Genomic DNA, 22048 nt, shown 5'->3' on the forward strand with positions numbered 1-22048 from the left:
TGCTGTAGAAGGAGTTGATTTTGTTGAGCAATTTGGGTCACTTGAGCTTGAAGGGCCGTAATTGCATCTAACTCCAACACTCCGGGAACTTTCTTGGCTCCACTAACCGTCATCTCGCTCGACTTGGCAAACCGATTTTGAGCAATTTGATCCAACATGATAAAAGCATCCGGTATCGATTGACTCATAAAATTTCCCCCGGTTGATGCATCTAAGACCGTTCGTGCATTCTCGTTAATCCCTTGGTAAAAGATGTGGATTTGCCGCCATTGTTCGACTCCATGTGTTGGACACTGCCGCAAAAGAGTTTTAAATCTCTCCCATGCCTCGTATAATTGCTCGCCTTGCTCTTGGACAAAATTGTGAATTTCTCGTCGGATTCTCTCGTCCTTCTCGGGTGAGCTATAAACTTTCATGAAAAGGTTGAGGAGTTGAGGCCACGACGAGATAGAGTGGGGTGCTTGGGACATCAACCACTGGCGAGCTCTTCCTTGTAAGGAGTGCTTGAAGAGAATTAATTGAAGCGCCTCTTGGGAAACGCCGTTTTGACGGTGGGAATTACAGGTATCAAGAAAATTGACAATGTGAAGATGGGGATCTTCACCTGCCAACCCACTAAATAGCCCGTTATTTTGGAGCATCGTCAAAAGGCCTTGCTTGATCTCAAAATTGTGCGCCTCAATCGGTGGATATTGGATGCTCGGGCGGAATCCATCTAGAGTTGGGATTATGTAATCTTGAAGTGCCCGTGGCCTAACTGCTGGCTGTAACGGAAGTTGAGGGGGTGGGTCTTGGATTTGGTTTCCGTTGGCATTGAGTAAATTGCCCGCTGCCCTGCGTTCTTCGTCCTCCATTATATTGTTTGCGCGTTGAAGTCTCCTAGCGGCTCGAAAAGTACGTTCGATTTCGGGATCAAACGGTTCTCTAGCAAGTTCGAGTCTCCTGCGCATACAAAGTACCTAAAAAAAAAAATAAAACAAAAATTAAATGGGTGAATCGTGAAAATTGTTCAAATCTAGAGCTAGAATAAAATAAATAATTAAAATATTCCCCGGCAACGGCGCCAAAAACTTGTTGGCCGAAAACCTACACGCAAGTGTACGTATCGTACAAGTAATATAGTGGACTAAAAGTCCGGATATCGAACCCACAGGGAATATTTAATTATCTAATCCTAGACGCTAAATTCTACCAATTATTATCAAGCCCACCCTACACAGTCGAATTTTAGAGAGAATTAACTAAATTAAACTAAATTAAAAGCAAGCGAAAACAAGAAAGCAATTTAAAACGAAGATTTAATCAAGATAAGCAAGCCTAGGATTTTATTCTTCCCCCTATGTGATTATTACTCCCCCAATTCCTTCAATTATGCAAGCAATTAACCCGAATTATTAACCTGAGATGCTAAAATAATCATAACCCGTTTCCGCATGTATTACGATTCTAATACTCTAGATTCAATTACTATATCCCTATGCAATTAATTCTAGAACACAACATTAAACACAAATCTCAATAATGGCTACCTAAGAGATTAACTATATTCCTATGTTAATACCACAAAGGCTCTTCTACCACAGTTCTAATTATTAACCCGATCTTCCGATTCATGCGATTAACAATAACATAAAAGCACATAAGTTGATCAAGTTCATGCACTTAATAAAACAAGTAGAAGAAATAATCCGGAATTAAAACTTGCATAAAATCATAAAATTGGGTTCATAAATCCCACATAGGGTTCCAAATAAAATCCTAGAAATACGAAAATTAGCTACTCATGATTTGTGGAAAAACACAAATAAAATAAGTCATAAACGATAAATCTATGCTTAGAGTCTTTGAATTCTTCGTCTTCGTTATTGCTTTGTTGCTCTTCAAATTGCGTAAAAAAGATTCCCAATTGTGTGCTTGGATTGGTCTTATATAGGGTGAAGAACTTGGGGAAGAAGGCAGTTTCCTTGTGCAATTAAAATCCCTTTACTGCGCAACTTCGGAGTCTCGGACGGGGGTCCCACGATTTGCACTAAAACTGGGACGGGGGTCCCAGCTTTAAATCTTCAGAATTTTGATTTTTTCACTTTTGGCCCATATTTTCTCCAAAATTGCAGTTTTGACCCCATACTTTTCCAATTCTTCAATTTGTACCTAAAATACAATAAATCAACTTTTTAAGCACCAATTATCGTTAAAACACACCAAAAGCTCAAATAAAAATGTACGATAAAGTGTAAAAATATACACTTAACAACGGCGCCAAAAGGATGATGCTAAAGTTAGATCACCTTAGAGAGTTGAATTAGGATGAGCTGGAAGAGCAGAGTGGATCACTGGCTCACGAGCTTGATGACCCCAAGATACCTGCGATCACAGAACACGTGAACTAGGCCGGGGGTTGATCCGGCGGAAACCCCTCCGATGCTCAAGACAGACGTGCGGATAGTGGAAATAGTTCAGAGAATACAGTTGATAGTATTGCTCAGTTAATAGGACGTACCTTAAGGAATGAGTTCAAACCTTTATTTATAGCTTAGTCGAGATTGTTGGGCTCAAACCTTATTTGAAGGTGATTGGGCCTCGATGATAGTGGTCTTCAATATTGGGCTCGTGGCCCAATATATCAATAAATTATAAGTCCATTGGGTCGGCCCAATTAGGCATATCAAGCAACATATTATTTGAACCATGCTTTTCAATACGATCAATCTTCTTACTGCAAAAAGCCTGAGATTATGCGGGGAGTGCTAAATGTGTTGGATAAGGTGGAAAACGAGAATGGCCTAGCAATACTGGATGAGTTAAGAATTTTTCGAGAGCCTGAGAAGGGTTTTTCTCGTCCAAAGGCAATTGCTTGTTGTAAAACTACTAGACCAGGTAAATATTAATTTATGATGGTATGTTTTTTACTTTTTATTTTTAAAGTTTTACAATTATTGCATTCGTACTTGTTTTAATTTATATATATACTAATTTTGATAATTGATATCAGATGAATGGTGGAGATTATTTGATTTTGATCTGCCAAATTTGCAAAAATTGGCTATAAAAATCCTTGGTCAAACTGCTTTCTCTTCTGGTTGCGAGCGTAGTTGGAATGTATTTGAGCGCATCCACTCAAAGAAAAGAAATAGGTTTGAGCATCAAAGATTGAATGATCTTGTCTATGTTCACTATAATTTGCGGTTGAAGAATAGGTGAGTTTTGCAATATTTCAATAAATTATGTTTGTATTTTATTCCTCAACTTTATACCATTTCTTATAATTTGCTAGGTTGGCGAATTCTAAGAGATCCTATGATCCAGTTGATTATAAATCACTTGAAAAAACTGAATTTTGGATTGTGGAAAAAGGAAGGAGAAGGAGAGCTTGACTTTTATGAGCTTGAGAACATGTTGCTAGAAGAATTCCCAAGAGATATGGGAGAATCAAGTGCACAAGGTTTATTTTTTTTAATTTTGTTTAGTTTTGATGATGATGATCTGAAATAGTTTAAAATTATATTTGAATTAGTTATTTAAAACAATAGTGCTAATTCATAATTTATTGGCTTGAAGCGAATTTTTATGTATGCATGTAGATATTGGAAAACATGACTTGGAGGAATATCAAATAGAAGATGGAGATGGAAATCGAGATAGAGATGGAGATGGAGATGAGGACGAGGATGACCTTGATGAGTGAGGGTGATTATTATGAGATGATTTTATTTTATTTTAAAATTTATGGTCAATAAATGTTGTTGGATGTCTGTGAGTTTGTTCTTTTAAAGTAAATTGACTAGTTTCTATGTTTTAGTTTTATATTTTAAATTTTAATAATGTGATGAGGATGATTTAATGAGATACATTATTATTATGGATAGTTTTTTGGATTGAAGTGAAGTTTTTCACATGTTGTTTAATGTTTTAAATTTTTATTTGAATGTATTTATGTGTATATAAAATTAAAACATAAATAGAATAAATAAAAAAGTAAAAAATCCGGGTTGATCCCGGTTGAACCGGTCCAACTATGACCCGAATGCCTCGCCGGTTTTATGTCCGGTCTGGTTCTGATAACATTGGACACAATTATCTCTTTCTCCAACTCTATTTGTCATATATGGTATCAAACACTAGTTTAACTTAGCCGTCACCACCACCCTCCCCTTCTCAGCCGTCGCCTCTCCTTCTCCATAGCTGGCGACGAAGCTTCTCCCTACGCCGCCCCCTCTCAATCAAAAGTCCCAACTATCAAAGGTGGAGCCATTTTTTCACAATCGATGTCGGTCGTTTCTCCTACATAAACAATTATTATATGAACAAAGAAAGGACATGTTACGGAATTGAACTACGTCCACACATACACTGTACGGACCAATAAAATTCTAAAACCTTATCAATAAGATCTTTCCTAGGTCACTATATTATAACTTATAAGCTGATGCATGTAGAGAGAGAGAGAGAGAGAGAGAGAGAGAGAGAGAGAGAGAGATGGCCGGAGGGGATAACGAGAAGGGAAGAGTGTGTGTAACCGGAGGAACCGGTTACCTAGGATCATGGTTAGTAAAGAAGCTTCTCGAAGATGGTATTTATTCCATCAACACTACCACTAGAACAAATCCAGGTTAATTTCATTTTTACTTATGATTTATATATTGATATTAACAAATTAATATATATTATGTAATCTTAAAATAATAAAAAAAAAAGTACATTTTTTTGATGGGAAAATTGTAATGTAAGTCCTATATGTTGGTCTCTTTTGGGATTTACTCTTATAAGTTGTCTAATTATTTCAATTTTACATGCAATAATTATACAAAATTAGTATTTTTTGGTCCTATTTCACTTGAACTTTGAATTTTGGCCGTCATTTATTGATGTACCTAATAAATTCGTAGAAATTTATTTGTAGGACATTTAAAAATTATAAATACCTTCTCTAATTTGGTTTACAGATACATCGTCCCACATAATTAAAGTTCTACCAATGATAAATTAGATATTAAATTTATCAATTTTCAAGCGTTCATATAAATAAAATGCATCAAGTTACTTGTCGCCGCGTCATTAAATTAAAATCATGCAACATAAGACTAAAAATATTATATTTTGCAAAGTTATTGCATGTAAAACTAAAACACGACGAGTTAGAGGACTAAATTACTAAATATGCCAACATAGAGGACCAAAACTACAATTTTTTCTCTCTCTTTTTTTAATTACTATTTCTTTTTCATAACAGAAGGCAGAAGGGACGTCAGCTTCCTGACAAACCTCCCCGGCGCGTCGGAGAGGCTAAAGATCTTCAGCGCCGATCTCGACAGGCCAGAAACCTTCGCCGCCGCCATCGAAGGCTGCGTCGGGGTCTTCCACGTGGCACACCCTCTGGACTTCGAGGAGAGAGAAACCGAAGAGGTCAAAACCAAAAGGGTCGTCGCCGGATTAAAAGGCATCCTACAGATCTGCGCTCGATCGGAAACCGTGCGGCGGGTTGTGTACACTTCCAGCATTTCGACCGCCGCTTTCAGCCACCCCGCCGCCGGACACATAGACGAGGACACGTGGACCGATGTTGACTTTGTCCGAAGCTCTCGCGCGTTTGGTGGGCCCTACTTCATCACCAAGACATTAGCCGAGAGAGCCGCCGTTGACTTTGCTGCTGAACTTGGACTGGATCTTGTTTCCGTTAATCCGACGTGGACTACCGGCCCCTTCATTTGTTCTCACTTACCTGATTCTGTCTACGTAGCCATGTCCTTGATTTTCGGTGTGTGTGTGCGTGTTTTAGGGCATGAACAAAATATAATATATATAAGGGTAAATTATGGCCGGCCCCCTGAGGTAAGGTTAAATTACAAAAAAAACCCTTTATTTTTTGATAATTATAATTACCTCCCTCAACTATAATTTTTTTTACACGTTCACCCTTGCAGTGTTAAATTTAGTGGAATCTTCTAGATTACGTGGAATATTCTACAGTTTGTACCTGTTTTAGCCCGTTCAAGCTCCACATTTTGAAACAAAATGGTCATAAGATGTGTCTATTGGCTTGTCAATATCAGGTTGTGGTGTGTCAGAAACTGCATTTTTGCGTAAAACGAGTACAGACTAGAGAATATTCCAAAGAATTTAGAAGATTATGTAGAATTTAACACCGCAAGGGTGAACGTGTAAGAAGATTCATAGTTGAGGGCAGGGGCGAGTCCACCCAAGGGCTAGGGTGGACTCAAGCCCCCCCTCACTTCCAAAACTTTATCTACAATATATACATATATATATATATATATATATATATATATATATATATATATATATATATATATATATATATATATATATATAATACTTTTTATTTTATTTTTTAGCCTACCAAATTATATTATTTTATTCACTTATTTTTAATTCACTTAAGCCCATTTATTCAAAATCGCTTCACTTCTCAAAATCCCCTTTCACGTCTGACTTGTCCTCGTCTTCTATTTCCCAACTAAATTCTCGTTCTTTGAAACAAAAAAAAAAATACTTTGTTCTATCGCATAGTCGCACTTATGGCGGTTAAATTGCTACCCACCGGCGATCGAACGCACACCGGCGATCAATTAACGTCTGACGTCTTCTCTTTTATCTTTCTTTTCATAATGAATATTAATTCGAAGTCCATTGTGTAATTTTTTTTATAATCGACTTGATATTCATGTTTGTTAGATTTTTTTAGCAATTTAGCTTTCGCGATTCTTTTTGGTATTATCTTCTGAAAATGCAGGAAAAAAAAAATTCATATCAAATTTTCATGTTATATTTCTTTGATAGCAAAAAAAAATTCGGGCGCTCTGCCCCTGAACCCCCGATGTGTTTAAGCCCCCCCTCACGATAATTTCTGGCCTCGCCACTGGTTGAGGGGTGGTTGTAATTATCCAAACACGATGGATTTTTTCGTAATTTGACCTTAACTCATGATGGGGCTTGCCGTAATTTACCCTATATATAAACATTAATTACTTTTTAATTAATTAACTTGCTAATTATTAATTAATTAGGTGATGTTGGACACTACAAGCACCTTAAGGAGGCAAGCTTAGTTCACATAGATGACGTGGCAAGAGCACATATACATCTGATGGAATATCCAGGGGCAAAAGGGAGATACATTTGTTCTGCTGTTGAGTTTACTATTGCTGAGTTGTCTGAATTTATCTCTGCTAGATATCCTGAGTACAAGGATAAGATGCCTAATGAAGAGTGAGTTTCTTAATTGCTAGTAATTAACAATGTAATTAAGCTAATTAATTAGTGTGTGTTATTCATGCATGCAGAGCTTGGAAGGATTTGATTCCTGTCAAAGTATCCGGAGTTACTACCCGAAAACTTGAGGGAACCGGGTTCAAGTACGGAAACGGGTTGAATGAAATGTTTGATGGGTCAATTAAATGCTGCAAAGAAAAAGGTCTTCTCTAACTATTTTTTTCAAATTTAAATAGTTGAAAAACCCTATTTTTTTCTAAGTAGCATTGTTATTATTTATTAAATGGCAAATTACGGTAATTTCTAAAGTAATGTTAAATTACAAAAAAAACTTATGTTTTGGAATTATAACCAGCCATTAATTATGTATTGTCTTACACATTCATCCTTATGGTGTCAAATTTATCTTCTAAAGTGAGGGTTTTTTTTGTAAAAAAAATTACATAATTGAAGTGCAGTTGTAATTACTCAAATATGAGAAGTTTTTTCGTAATTTTATTTTACCATAGGTGTTGCTGTAATTTGCACTTTATTAAAAGCCTCTTTGTTTGTTTGCTATTGGCAAAATTAGTTCCTTGTATTTATCCTATGTCTGAGTTGTTACTTTCTCTGGTTCTTGTAATTTTGTTACGTACAATCGTACGATAATGGAATACACCACATGTTGTATGCAGTTAGAGATATTTTATGAATGTAAAATTATTGGTGATCACATTTATTTGATATATACATTTTTATTTTCTTATTCACTAGAAGAAAATATCTCGTTAGAGCAATTTCAATTCAAAAGTATTAAAACGAGTTACTAAATATGAATTTGATAGTTAATATTTTATTTTGGTACGTGTATAAATTTAGAAATCCAAAACAAGTGGGTTTAATATTTTTGGAGGTTTGGGGGCAACGCTCGCTTGGTTTTTTTTTTTTTATTCGTTCACATAAAATAGTACAAAATTATTATAAATTTATGAACTTTAACTAATATAACATAATTTTTTTGGTGGTTGAGCTAATTCACTGCGGAACTCAAATATAAATTTATGAATATTACTTATTTTTGAATTTTTTTTATCTAACGCCTTAAAAAAAGAGATGAGATCATACCATGAATCTCCGAAATATTAAGTGCAGTATATTATTAGAATAATTTGAATTAATTTAGAAATTTTTTGTAATGATTAAAATATGATATATATATATATCATATATATATATATATATATATATATATATATATATATATATATATATATATATATATATATATATATATATATATATATATGATATATATATATATATATATATATATATATATATATATATATATATATGATATTTTAATTAAAAATTAGTTATATAAACTTATTTTTTGCAATATTTTGTGCACTTAAATTTTTTTTCGGGCCGCTGCCCCGAACCCCAAAATTTTAGTTAGCCCCCCTACATTTTGATCCTGGTTCCGCCTCTGGGCTAATTATATATAGCTATAATATGTAATAGAAACTATTAGGAGTTCACAATCGGCTGGAGCCCACTCTTGCCAAAGGGCGGCTCTGCCACTGCCCATCGACCATCGTCACTCGTTACGTTGCTCATTGCCCCGATTCGTTGCACATCAGATTCTATAGGTCTCTGTGGATCGATATGCGAAATTCACTATCCTATAAAACATGATAATGTACACTTAAGATTTTTTATAGGTAGATTTTACATATATCAGGTACAGGAATCTCATATCATAGACAACAATACACGTGTACAGATCCATACATAGTTTACACTAATTCTTAATTGGGCAAATATATGAAAGTTCAAAATACAAAAAGTGAACCGTTGGAGCAAATTATGCTTCCCCACAAACATAACTACTTTTTTTCCCTTGAAAAACAAGCTTTAATTTAGCTGAATATATATCAATTTTGGATTACTTGATCAAAAAAACTACATAATTTTTCTAAGTGGTCTCGAGTTTGACAACTTCATAGTGTACCGAACGCAAACAATTCTTAACGATTGATCTCGAATCAAGTAATTCGGTTCGATAATCATCACAATCATTATAACATAGGTCTATTAAAATATTAATTCTTAAATAAACGTTTGCATTTATTCATGAAAAAGATTGGTCACCATGAATTTGAGGGCCAATAATGCACTGCAGTTTCCAGAAATTTAATATTTTTACAGTCATTTATTATTTATTATATACAAAAATTAAAATTATTTCATTGAAGAAACTTCTCTGAGTTGTATTTAAAGGATTAAAATATTATTTTATTCCAGGTTATATTTATAGCACAATAGTGACGTATCATTGTTCTATACCATTTAATTCTTGAATTGAACTTGTCACTGAATGGGCCAACCTATGAAATTATTGCAATACATACTTGATTTAGAAAAAAAAAAAAAATATATCATAAGTGAATATAAGCTATGTAGGACACTGCCCTTAAGCTTCAACTTCTCAACGTATCCGTGTTTCGAACTCGTTTCGTGTCCAGTTTCGGAGAATACCTGCCGGACACCTTATGGGTCATTTTGCAATTTCTGAATTGTTAGAAAAATAAGTTTCAATAGAGATTTTTCAAACATTTTTTTATGTTTCGCTAATCATTTACATGATTTTAATGACCAATCGCAAATTGACAGTTAATAATAATATTTATTTTGAACATATTTGTACGGAAATATATAAAAAATTATAAATAAATGAAATCTTATATATATTTATATAGTATACTTAAAAATATACTCCTACACTTTTAATATTGGGGGTGCTAAATCCTACACTAAGAGTTATTAAATCTCGCACATAAATAAAAAATATTCTCTCTCTACCAAAAATATTCTCTCTCTACTAAATATTTTCTCTGACTTCTCTCTCACTTTTTCTAGGGTTTTCCATACAAAAGTTACTAAATCCCGCAAATAAAAAAAATAAATTCTCTATACAAAAAAAATATTTTCTCTCTATGCTCTATTTTTTCGACTTCTCTCCAACTTTTTTCTAGGGTTTTTAAAATACTAAGAAGTCGTCAAAAGTCGTTTTTTGTTACGTAATAATCATCAACTAATGAGTTCAATACCTTCTAACGACAATCCACTTAAACCTGATGTAAGATTTTAATTTTTTTTGCCAAAAAATTGTCATACGCAGAGGGCAGACAACCTGGAAGACGAAACAAATAGCGCGCACATGTTGGGCGCGCAGTACACTGTATTTGCGTCCAAGGTGGGCGCCGTCTTTGATGCGTCCGCTTCTACTTTAGATGCGATACGATGTTGTGTTTTTTTTTTTTTTTTGTTATATTTTTTTTTCAGGATAATAGGGAAGTTGATTATTCTGAATATTTTTTAGGAGTACAATTGTTTAATTCTAGAGCCGATTTAATACAGTGGGCGAGAGACACAACTGAAAGCCATGGCATTAAGCTAAGTATAGGTCATACTTTTTGTGATAGAGTATACGTCACCTGTGATTGGTATGGAAAAAAGTATGTGAAACGGAAGAATAGAGGTGTAGAAAGTACAAAATGTACTGACACGAAAAAATGTAATTGTGATTTCCAGCTGAAGGGGCCTCTACAAGCAGAGGATAAATGAGAACTCTCTATAGTTTACGGGAAGCATAATCATCCTCCGACTTCGAAGCATGGTCTTTATAAACAACTCTCGCATAAGCAGTATGAAGTTACCGAGATGTTGACGAGAAGTCACGTGAAGCCTAAGAAGATTTTAAACTATCTTTGACGTGAAGATCCAAATATTACCACTTCGTTGAAATACATTTATAATGCAAGACTCAAAATCAAAATTAAATTAATTGGCAGAAAGACAGTTATTCAACATTTGATGCAGGGTATTGATTAGAGCAAGTATATACAACGACACCGCGCCGATTCAATAACGAATGAGGTTATTGACTTGGTGTTTGTTGATCCTCGAATTCCTGATATACTGAAGTTGTTCCCGTATGTCCTACTCATCGACGAGGCATCTGTAAAAAAACAATTACGAAACATATTTATTAAACATTTAAAAAAAACATTTAACATAACTTAAGCATTTATTAAATATTTGAAAGTTATTTAATATTTATTAAACAAGTCTAAATATTTATTCAATATTTATTAAATATTTTTTAATTATTAAATATTTATTGAACATTTATTCAATATTTTAAATTTCTAATTATTTAATTCTATAATATTTTTAACATTTATAAATTATTAAAATTTTATTAATCATTAAATATTTATTAAAAAATTAATAAATAATTGAATTGATATGAATTAAAAAAAAAAAAAAAAAAATTATGAAAGAAAGCATCACCCTTCGCTTCCAACATAGCCGCGCCTCCCAAAACCCCACACCTGCCATGACGTGAATTTCATGGCAGGCACCCCACCCCGCCTCCTCCCCGCCCCCCCAAAATCCCACACCTGCCATGGACGTATTTCATGGCAGGCCTTTCATCACCCTCTACCACCCACCATATATTGACAAGTAATAAAAATTGAATTAAATTTAAAAAAAAAAAAAAAAAAAGAGAGAGAGAGAGAGAGAGAGAGAGAGAAGAGAGAAGAAAAACCTATTTTACTGTTAATTAGTAGAATTAATTTGAGATAGAATGATTACCTTGATTGTAAAATAAATTTCAGAAGGTTTTCTTCAAGTTCGAATCTCGAATTATAATAGCATGAGGGGAAAATAACTTGTTTGGGGGAGAGAAAAAGACCGACATTTGAGATTTTAGAGAGTGAAAGAAATTTTATTATGTGCAGGATCTAGTAATTTCCATGTGGGATTTAGCATTTCAGTTTAATATTTCCCGTTTTCCCGTTTCTCCGTGCCACTGTTTCGGTGTCCGTAATACGTAGTATATAAGTTGAAGACGGCTTGTAGATTAGTATGTTATAGGGCCTAGCCCAACAACTATAAATAGCCCAATATCAGAAAATTAATAAAAGCCCAATTCTTAAATTTATATATAAATACATAAAAATAAATATTTAAATTTTAATTAAATACTTTTCTTTCCTGGATGTGTTGTCGTCTCATTAACCACACAATCTCGTGTACCCAATAAAACCCATTTTCTTGCTTTCCACTTCCATTTATAAAATAAGTTGTTTTTGTTACTTTTGTATAATAATCTTGATCTAGATATATATACATATATATATATAATTAGTAATATAATAATAGAAATAGAAATGGATAGCAAAAAGGGTAGAGTGTGTGTGACAGGTGGAACAGGGTATGTTGCATCATGGCTTGTAATGAAGCTTCTTCAGAATGGTTACTCTGTCAACACTACTGTTAGAACAGATCATCCAGGTTAATTTTTTTTTTTTACTGTTTTTCTTTTACCATTCCTATGTTTTTTAACTGCTTTAATTAATAATATGAATTGAAAAGAAAAAAAAAATAATTAATTTTTTTTGAATGAGGAGATTTTTGAAATGTTTGGTATTGGAAATTCTTCTGAATTTTCTGAGTTATTGTCACTTGTCTACATATTCATTAGTAGATCAAATCAATCGACATTCGATATTGGAGACCGATTGATATTTACCGATTCTGATTCGAAAAATTTATCGATTTTTGAACAATATTTTTCATTCAGAGTTCGATTTTCTCCAATTTTTTTTGGAACGGGATTGGAATATATTTGAAATTCCGGTTTCCGATTTCCGATTTCCGATCAGATTCTATCTCCTATTGTGTCAAGACTACATAAAGTTTGAATCTTTGATCCATTGTCAAGCTAATTAATTGTGTCATTAATATCTCATGAGTTTTCTCAATGTAAAGTTTGATTCTAGCAAACAAAGGCCTAAATGTACTATTACTCGGTGGGGGGTTTTTGGTAATTACGAATACATTAGGGGCTTTTTCGTAATTTCACATTCGTTTAGGGAGTTCTTGTATTTTACCCTCTCATTTTTTTCAGACATAAGTTACCTAAAAAACCTTCCAAACGCACCCGAAAGACTACAAATTTTCAACGCAAATCTCGACAAACCTGAAACCTTCGCTCCAGCCATTAAAGACTGCGTCGGAGTTTTCCACTTAGCTCATCCGATGGAATGGAACGAAAACGAAACCGAAGAGACAAAAACAAAAAGAGCTATCGGTGGGCTATTAGGCATTTTACAAGCATCTCTCGACTCGAAAACCGTTAAGAGATTCGTGTACACTTCTAGTGCATCCACGGTCATCTTCAATGCCAGCTGTAAGAATCTAGACACCATAGACGAAGAATCTTGGACGGATTTCGATTTCTTGAGAAGCTTAGGTCTAAAGGGAGCATCGTACGTCATAACCAAGACATTAGCCGAGCGAACGGCTTTAGAATTCGGCGAGAAAAATGGATCGTCGTTGGAAGTTGTGACACTCGTTCCTCCATTTATACACGGTCCGTTTCTTGGCGATCGTTGTCCTAATTCGGTTAAGGCATCTCTTGCATTGATTTTCGGTACGTTTTTTTTCGTGTTCTTGTAGTAATAATTAGTATATACATATATACAGGGCCGCCGTCTCAAACTATTTTGGGGCCTAAAGCGAATAATACATTTTTTCGGATTTTTTTTTCAAGTAATAGTGAATGTACTATACTACCCCTATTGAACTATATTAGCAATTGCTTGAATGTATTATACTTTGTGACATGCTATATGTATATCTTGTACTAATTTGGACATTGAGCAATATGTGATTCTTGGAATTTTTGTATAGGCGATGAAGAATATTATAAGTATTTTGCGAGGACAAGTTTAGTGCATGTGGATGACGTGGCGAGGGCCCACATTCACGTTTTCGAGTATCCGAAGGCGAAGGGGCGATACATTTGCTCTGCTGTTGGAATTACACTCGATAGGCTGTCCGAGTTTTTATCGACTAGATACCCAGAGTACCAAATACCAAAGCCAGAGTGAGTTTATATATAATTATATATATTCATTGCTAATTTCTTGTTATTCTTGATCAGAAAAAATATAAAATAAAATAAAATGAATTTGATCGGGATTATTATTATTATATACAATGCAGTTCATTGAAGGGTATAGAACCTGTGGAATTTTCCGAGCTATCGTCGAAAAAGCTAATGGAAACTGGATTCGAGTTTCGTTACGGATTGGAGGAAATGTTCGATGGAGCAATTCAGAGTTGTAAGGAAAAGGGTGTTCTGTAGTTCATTTTGTGAACTTGTAATTTTCCTTTTGGGAATATTGATAGGATTGATAAAAGTGATTGCAATTGACATTGATTGTATAATTGTCAATGGTAATAGAGTACTCCGTCATTACATTAATCGTCGTTGTTCAACTCGATATAAATATTAAAAATTTCAATAAACATGTCTTGATTTTATAAAAAAAAAAACACATCAAAATATTTATTTCAATATTGGAAATTTAAAGTTACATATAGTATGGAACAAAAATATTTTTAAAAATGAACATTATGTTATGAGACAAATGTGGTACATGTCACGCAATTGAAACTATTATATATTTATAATATGTAGTAGAAACTATTAGGAGTTCACAATCGGCTGAAGCCTACTCTTGCCAAAGGGTGGCTCCACCACGGCCTATCGTGACTCTTCCGTCGCTCATTGCCCCAATTCTTTACACATCAGATTCTATAGGTCTTTGTGGATCGATATTCAAAATTCACTATCCTTTAAAACACGATAGTGTACACTTTAGATTTTTTATTCGTAGGTTTTACGTACATCAGGTACGGGATCTCGGATCAGACATCCCCATCTAAGTAGGTGTTGCATAAAGTTTATTTTATGTTATACCCAATAAATTTTACCAAATTATACTTTAAGATACACGTATACAAATCCATACATAGTTTACACCTATTTATAATTGGGGTGAAAAATGAGAAATATGAGAGTTAAGTGGAGGAAAGTTGAAAACACAAAGAGTGAACCGTTGGAGCAAATTATGCTTCCCCACAAACATAACTACTTTTTTTCCCTTAAAAAACGCACCGCCATTTCCAACTCGCGCCCTCTCTCTCTCTCACACAATTTCACTCTTCTCTCTCTTTTTCTAGAAGAAGAAAAAAAATTGAATTTCGAAGATCGAAACAATTTTGTGTATTAGAGAAAAAAATTGAATTTTGAAGATCCATAATAATTTATGTATCAGAACTTGGCCGCCGGAAAATGTCATTCTCGGATTCCGAAACGTCCTCTCACGGCGGAGAGTACAAGACATTCCGTCAAATCAGCCGCGATAGTAAGCCCCAATTCCTTTAATTAGGTTACGGCGTTTTAATCTGATTCCCCCCCCTGTTTTCTTAAGCATTTTCGCCTCTTCTGATTATAAATTGATGAATAAACGTAGTTAATTATCGAATGTATTCTCATCGCTTAAGAGAAACACGTTTGAATTTTGCTGGTCCAGAAGCAGATCTTTTGGGGATTTGATTTTACTGATATAGAAGTGTCTATTAAATGTTATTATGTATTTATTTCCGCAATTAGATTTTTGGATTTATTGCTAGCTAACAGAAGTGAAATCGTGTCTTTTCATCTCGAACGATCCCGGGAAATAGATCAAAATGAATTTACATGAGAATATTCTGTACTGTTGCTTGCTACAATTGCAATGTGATATATGCTAATTTTGCAGTTTTATTTAAATTGACATAGGAGTGGTGAATCGTGGCTTCAGATTTATGCGATAATATATAGTATTTGGATTGATTAATTATCGGTAATCATCTCTTGTAGGGTTATTGTATGAAATGCTCCAAGATACCAAAGCAGGAGGAACGAGATCATCATGGAAGGTATATTTAATACTGGTGATTGCTGCCAATATAAGCTTTATCATATAATAATAAGCTAATATTTGCATGCAATGTTGCGCATCTAATCGGTGATATTAAATCGCTTTAAATATGTACTCCTCTAGTTTCGGAATTTTGTTTTGGGGTAAAAGGTGTATTACATAATATTACTGCTAGGAATGTTTGAAGATGAAAACGGTGGACTTTTTTCGGGAAACGAACGAGGGGGATATATTTCTTCTCTATGGATAATTTTAACAGTGTAGAGGCATTTTGAAAAACAGGGCTTGGTGGCTACTGCCGATTACATGATTTATATTCTTCTCAACTGTATGGCTTTGTTCAGGTACTCATTATGGACAAGGTCACAGTAAAAGTAATGTCCCATTCATGCAAAATGGCAGATATCACTGACCAAGGAGTTTCTCGTAAGCATTTACTTAATTATGTTATATAGTAGAATATCTCTTTTTCTTTTTCTATTCATGTTAACCTTGGTCTGAATTTTATTGCATAGCAATGTATTTCTCTTATATTTCTCGTTATTTACTTTTATATGTTACTATTTTGCCCGCCGTCGGTTATTAAAATACTGGCCTGATGTACCATGGTTTGATTAGTGTAAAATGAAGTCATTCATATATTAATTGTTAAATCATATATATTTCACATTTTGCAGTGGTGGAAGACCTTTTCCGAAGAAGAGAGCCTTTGCCTTCAATGGATGCCATATATTTCATTCAACCTTCAAAGGAAAAGTACTGTCATTCTTTGATCCTTCCTCTTTAGTCTGTAAATATGTTGAAGGAAAATCAGGAATTTTTTTTTCCCCGTCAGTTAGCATATTTTGAAAATCCCATTTTTTTTTTCCGGAAAGTTTCTAACTGCATGTGAAGAATATAGACCATTCTCCAAAACTCACATGCTTATTCCTCTTTGTAATATGTGTTTTTTAGAACTACTCTTACTTATTTATTGTCAAAATGGAGCCATTAAAACGGGAACTGATTTTTCTCCATATTTAATTGTACGAATATAGGAACTGATTATTAAATCTTTATCCTTTTCAGCATCGTCATGTTCTTGTCTGACATGTCAGGAAGAGAACCATTATACAAGAAGTATGTCCATAATCTTTTAATCACCATTGTTCTTTTTCCCCTGCTTATCTTGTAGCATGGAGCCTGAAAGCTTTCTTTCTTGATATATTCTTACTGCAGAGCATATGTATACTTCAGTTCACCGGTAGCAAAAGACCTTGTTAACCGAATCAAGAATGATACTAGTGTTTTACCACGTATTGGTGCATTAAGAGAGGTAAATATATTACTTGTACTTTGTCGGTATGTACGATCCTTTTGTTAACCATCTCTCATAGTAGAGTTGGTACATACCTCCCATGTTTTTCCATTTGTAACGAGATTTGAATTTTGAGGGGAAAAAAGAAAAAAAAAAAATCCTTTTGTTGATTCGTTCACCTTTGGAATATTGCAGATGAATTTAGAGTACTTCTCTATAGACAGTCAGGTAATTCGCAATCCATTTTTTCATAATGGATTTTGATCACGTCTATTTGGCATATGGAATATAAAATGGAATAGTTGTCAACTGTACCAGTGTGGCAATTTTAATGTCAGGCATTCATAACTGATCATGAAAGAGCACTTGAAGAGCTCTACGGTGAAAATGCTGAAAACTCTCGCAGATTTGATATGTGTTTGAATGTAATGGCCCTGCGAATTGCCACCGTTTTTGCTTCGCTAAAGGTACCAACAGAATCATATTTGTGTTTTACCCCGATCCTTAAAGAACAGTAAGAATGTCAATCAAATTTGTCCGATGTAAAACCCTGGAAGTATGATGCTGTACTGGAATATTTTTATTTAGTTTTTACATATTAAATATGTAAAATATGGCATATTTTTCACTTTCAGGAATTTCCTTTTGTACGGTATAGAGCTTCCAAGGGACCTGATGCCGCCGCAGCGACTGCTGGCCGAGACTTAGTTCCTACAAAACTAGCCTCAGCAGTTTGGAACAACATTTCAACCTACAGATCTTCCATTCCCAATTTCCCAGCAACAGAAACATGTGAACTACTTATAGTGGACAGATCAGTTGATCAGGTGTCGTAAATTTTCCGACCCGATACATGTTTGTTTTCATTTTTTTTTTCTTGATTTTGAATTTCTATACAAATTTTTTTTTTAGATTGCTCCTGTCATTCATGAATGGACGTATGATGCTATGTGCCATGATCTGCTTGATCTTGACGGAAATAAATACGTACAAGAGGTAAATGTTTTTACCCAATCAGTCTATTTTGCGATCTGAGAAAATTTTCTGATAATATGTAGTGGATGTAAGATTCCTAGCAAAACAGGTGGTGAGCCTGAAAAAAAGGAAGTCCTTCTAGAAGATACTGATCCTGTTTGGCTTGAGCTCCGACATGTTCACATAGCAGAGGTGTTCACTCGTGCATACATATATCTTGTTTCTGTTATTTGAAAAGTTCATATGTGAATTTTCTTTGCCAATTAATTATATATTCCATCACAATGTCTCAATTTAATATTTTAGGCTAGTGAACGGTTGCACGAGAAGATGTCAAATTTTGTTTCCAAAAACAAAGCAGCACAGTTACAACAGAGGTTGGTGCTTATAAATCCGTGAACTTGTAGCTGATTAGATTTTTTCAGTAACTTTAGTCTAAAATGTCTCGACTTATTGTGGAAGTAAATTTATGCCCGAACTGAAACAGGTTAACCCCAGATGTTTAAAAAAAAACATTATTTCTCAACCAATTTTGCTCTATGTTTTTTTTAATTAATTTCCATATGATTTTTTGCCGTTTCCTCTTGGAATCTCTAACATTCAAGTTATGCTTATATGCAGAGATGGTAGTGAATTGTCCACAAGAGACCTGCAGAAAATGGTTCAAGCTTTGCCACAATATAATGATCAGATGGCGAAACTCTCTCTCCATGTGGAGGTTATTTTTCACCGCAAAGTCTTCAAATCATTTCATTAGAGATATTTGGTTATTACCATTATTGTATAATGTTAGACACTTTATTCAGATGTGTGAGTAATGTGGACCAATCAAATGAAGACAAATAAATACATGCCTTTTGAACTTTTTTTCACAGACTTTATACTTGTTTCTACCAGATTGCTGGAAAAATTAATAAAATCATCAGAGATGTTGGTCTTCGAGAACTTGGACAACTGGAGCAGGATCTTGTATTTGGAGATGCAGGAACTAAAGAAGTCATCAATTTTATGAGAGGGAAACAGGTAATTGATATTTCAATGGTCTGATGCTAAATTCTTTCTCGGATTTGCTGGATTATGTCATCATAATAATCATCTCCTTACTCTACAGGAAGGAATGTCTGAAAATAGATTGCGGCTTTTGATGATTTATGCTTGTGTCTATCCAGAAAAGTTTGAGGGCGACCAAGCAATAAAGCTCATGCAGGTCATTAATCTATCTCTCTCTCTCAAAATGATTTTGGTTAATTAACACGTTTTATGATTTACTGCTATATCTGTAAATTAGTACCAACTTTGTTTACAAATTCAACGCACTCCCTACTTCATGTGATGAATGACTTACCCAAACTGGTTATATACTTCATCTTTACTTCTAAAGATAGGACAAGAAAAATAGATGTTACAATTAATACAGTGTAGAAGCTCAAGCTAATTTTGATGATGATATTTCTCATGCTTCTTTAGTTGGCCAAATTATCACGTGCGGACATGAAAACTGTGAAAAATATGAAGTTGCTCGAGGGGGCAGAATCAAAAAAGACTTCGCTCGGGGGTTTCTCACTCAAGTTCGATTCAGCAAAGGTAAATACTTCCACCACACTAAGAGCTTATAGTTTATTCACGGAGACCTGAATATTGCTACTGTTTTTTCTTTATTAGAAAAAGCATGCAGAAAGAACGGATCGAACTGGAGAGGAAGAGACGTGGGCGCTATTTCGGTTTTACCCTAAGATAGAGGTTTGGTTTCTAAAAAATGACTGCTGAAAAGTTTCACCACCTTTTCCCCATGCTATCACATTTTTTGCATATAATTTACCATTTTATCTTTCACAAGTGAGAGTTGTTGCAATTTAACAAGCTTTATTTCTTAGGAGTTAATTGAAAAGTTGAGCAAGGGAGAATTGGCAAAAGATGAGTACCCGTGCATGAACAGTTCTAGTGCTTCGACTCAAGCGAGTTCTGGAGCTTCACAGGCTGCATCGGTTAAGACAGGTCAATCTACTACTGCTCCACATTCTATGAGATCGAGACGAACTGCCGCGTGGGCCCGCCCTCGTTCTTCTGACGATGGATATTCAAGGTAATAATTTTATTTTATTTTTAATTTTTAAATGAAAACTCATTTTAAGTTTGTTTTTCTGTACTTGTACGGTTTTTGCCAGTGATTCAGTCTTGAGAAGTGTATCTACTGATTTCAAGAAGATGGGACAACGGATTTTTGTGTTCGTAATTGGTGGGGCAACGAGATCTGAGGTAAAAAGATTAATGATTCGTTTTCCTTTTCATTATTAAGGCCTCGTTTGGTTGCGGAGATTTATTGCTCATAACATAAATTGTTGTTGGTTGTGTACTCAGCTTAGGGTTTGCCATAAGCTTACTCCAAAACTAAGGAGGGAAGTGATACTTGGTACAACTAGTCTTGATGATCCACCTCAATATATTACGGTAAACGTTACATCATATGTTCTTCGTTTAATATATGAGTACGCTAATTCTAAATACGAGTACATGTATACGGGTCGTTGATCTGAATATTTAATTTGCAATATACATGACTTGTTTTATTCTGTGTTGTTGGGCAGAAACTTAAGCTCCTGTCAGAAAAGGAGCTTTCAATGGAAAACATTAATTTCTGAAAACTCGAAAGTTTTTGTACAACATAGTTTTGGACAAACAGTCGCAGATTGGGTCCAACAGCTTTCTTTATCTATCTTCACACTTACGTTTTTTTGGTTTTTAGTTTGTTACATCTTCTAAAACATTGTCTAGAATGCAGTTGATATATAATGAAGCAGCCAGGCGTCGGATCTAGACGGTTCATTCCTGGATCGCCCTGCTCGTGGATTATATATCATATAATATGATGTAAATTTATTTATTTATTTATTTTTTCTGAAATATATTTCTGTGAATTTTAGTCTGTGTAGAGGTAGGTGGGATTGCCTACATTATTAGTTTGTCTACTTTTACTACATAATGTATTTCATTTATTTTTTTTAATTATGAAGCTCATATCAAATAAAACATCACAACATAGATTATGTCTTTCATTCTTTTTTTTTTTTAAAACTGTATGATACATTATGCAGATAAATATGATAAATATGTACAATTTAAAATGTAATCAAAAGGGCTAAAAATATCAGAAAACAAGAAGCAAAAAAGACGAGAAAGTGAAAATCGGAGAAGGAAAATAGCGCGCAAAAAGGTAATTCACTTAATGTTTTGACACTGTTTGTTAATCTGACTCTCACGTTCGAATTCCCAATTAAAATGATCGAAAATGCGTTCAAAAATCAACATAAATATTTACAAATTTCATATTTTATCCAATATTCGAACGTTAAAGAGGTCAAAACTAATTTTAAAATGGATGCACATGAATTGCACATCCCGGTGAAATCACTCGAAGGTGTCCACATGCATTCGGGTGAATTCACCCGAATGTGTTGTTTTTTTCTATTTTTCCGTTCAAAATGTTAATAATCGGAAAAATAAAATTGTTTCGTGTCTTATACACTATTTATTGTTTATGGTTTTATGTTTTAATATATTGTTCTTTTGAAATTTGAAATTAGGATTTTTTATTTAAATTTATTTATTGTTTATGCGAGTTATTTACTTTTACGGTAAATTACAATCAGCCCCTGAGGTAAGGTGTATTTACAAAAGAAACCCTTATTTTTCCATAATTATATCCACCTCTGAAATTTGT

The 22048-nt window shown here is 34.1% G+C and overlaps 3 protein-coding genes and 1 long non-coding RNA gene across 5 annotated transcripts; all 4 read left to right on the forward strand.

Moving 5' to 3' along the window:
* Positions 1 to 3073: 3073 nt before the first annotated feature.
* On the forward strand, positions 3074 to 3721 carry LOC148772480 (uncharacterized). The gene is made up of 3 exons (XR_016029721.1): positions 3074 to 3197; positions 3275 to 3442; positions 3582 to 3721. It is a non-coding gene; the product is annotated as an uncharacterized LOC148772480 (long non-coding RNA).
* Positions 3722 to 4418: 697 nt separating this feature from the next.
* Positions 4419 to 7445, forward strand: LOC105963707 (vestitone reductase). 2 transcript variants are annotated; one of them, XM_088813761.1, is made up of 4 exons: positions 4419 to 4609; positions 5231 to 5755; positions 7026 to 7227; positions 7280 to 7445. In XM_088813761.1, exons 1-4 carry the CDS (start codon positions 4477 to 4479, stop codon positions 7356 to 7358), a joined length of 939 nt encoding a protein of 312 aa, XP_088669887.1. In that variant the 5' UTR covers positions 4419 to 4476; the 3' UTR covers positions 7359 to 7445. The 2 variants fall into 2 exon arrangements, with proteins under 2 accessions (XP_088669887.1, XP_012843599.2); XM_012988145.2 differs by having other exon boundaries at positions 7302 to 7445.
* A 4892-nt stretch (positions 7446 to 12337) lies between these two features.
* On the forward strand, positions 12338 to 14625 carry LOC148772481 (vestitone reductase-like). Its single transcript, XM_088813765.1, has 4 exons — positions 12338 to 12576; positions 13193 to 13717; positions 13978 to 14173; positions 14293 to 14625. The coding sequence occupies exons 1-4, from the start codon at positions 12453 to 12455 to the stop codon at positions 14432 to 14434; spliced, it is 987 nt and encodes a 328-aa protein (XP_088669891.1). The 5' UTR covers positions 12338 to 12452; the 3' UTR covers positions 14435 to 14625.
* A 516-nt stretch (positions 14626 to 15141) lies between these two features.
* Positions 15142 to 21357, forward strand: LOC105963711 (protein transport Sec1a). Its single transcript, XM_012988147.2, has 21 exons — positions 15142 to 15500; positions 15998 to 16056; positions 16403 to 16484; positions 16736 to 16814; positions 17127 to 17177; positions 17277 to 17373; positions 17551 to 17583; positions 17694 to 17822; positions 17991 to 18182; positions 18268 to 18351; positions 18424 to 18522; positions 18637 to 18707; positions 18952 to 19048; positions 19228 to 19353; positions 19442 to 19537; positions 19798 to 19914; positions 19993 to 20070; positions 20205 to 20413; positions 20496 to 20586; positions 20689 to 20778; positions 20916 to 21357. Exons 1-21 carry the CDS (start codon positions 15428 to 15430, stop codon positions 20967 to 20969), a joined length of 2007 nt encoding a protein of 668 aa, XP_012843601.2. The 5' UTR covers positions 15142 to 15427; the 3' UTR covers positions 20970 to 21357.
* The last annotated feature ends 691 nt before the right edge of the window (positions 21358 to 22048 follow it).

The sequence above is a fragment of the Erythranthe guttata genome, chromosome 2 (assembly GCF_056151865.1).
Source record: "Erythranthe guttata isolate IM_541 chromosome 2, IM_541, whole genome shotgun sequence".
Taxonomy (NCBI): domain Eukaryota; kingdom Viridiplantae; phylum Streptophyta; class Magnoliopsida; order Lamiales; family Phrymaceae; genus Erythranthe; species Erythranthe guttata.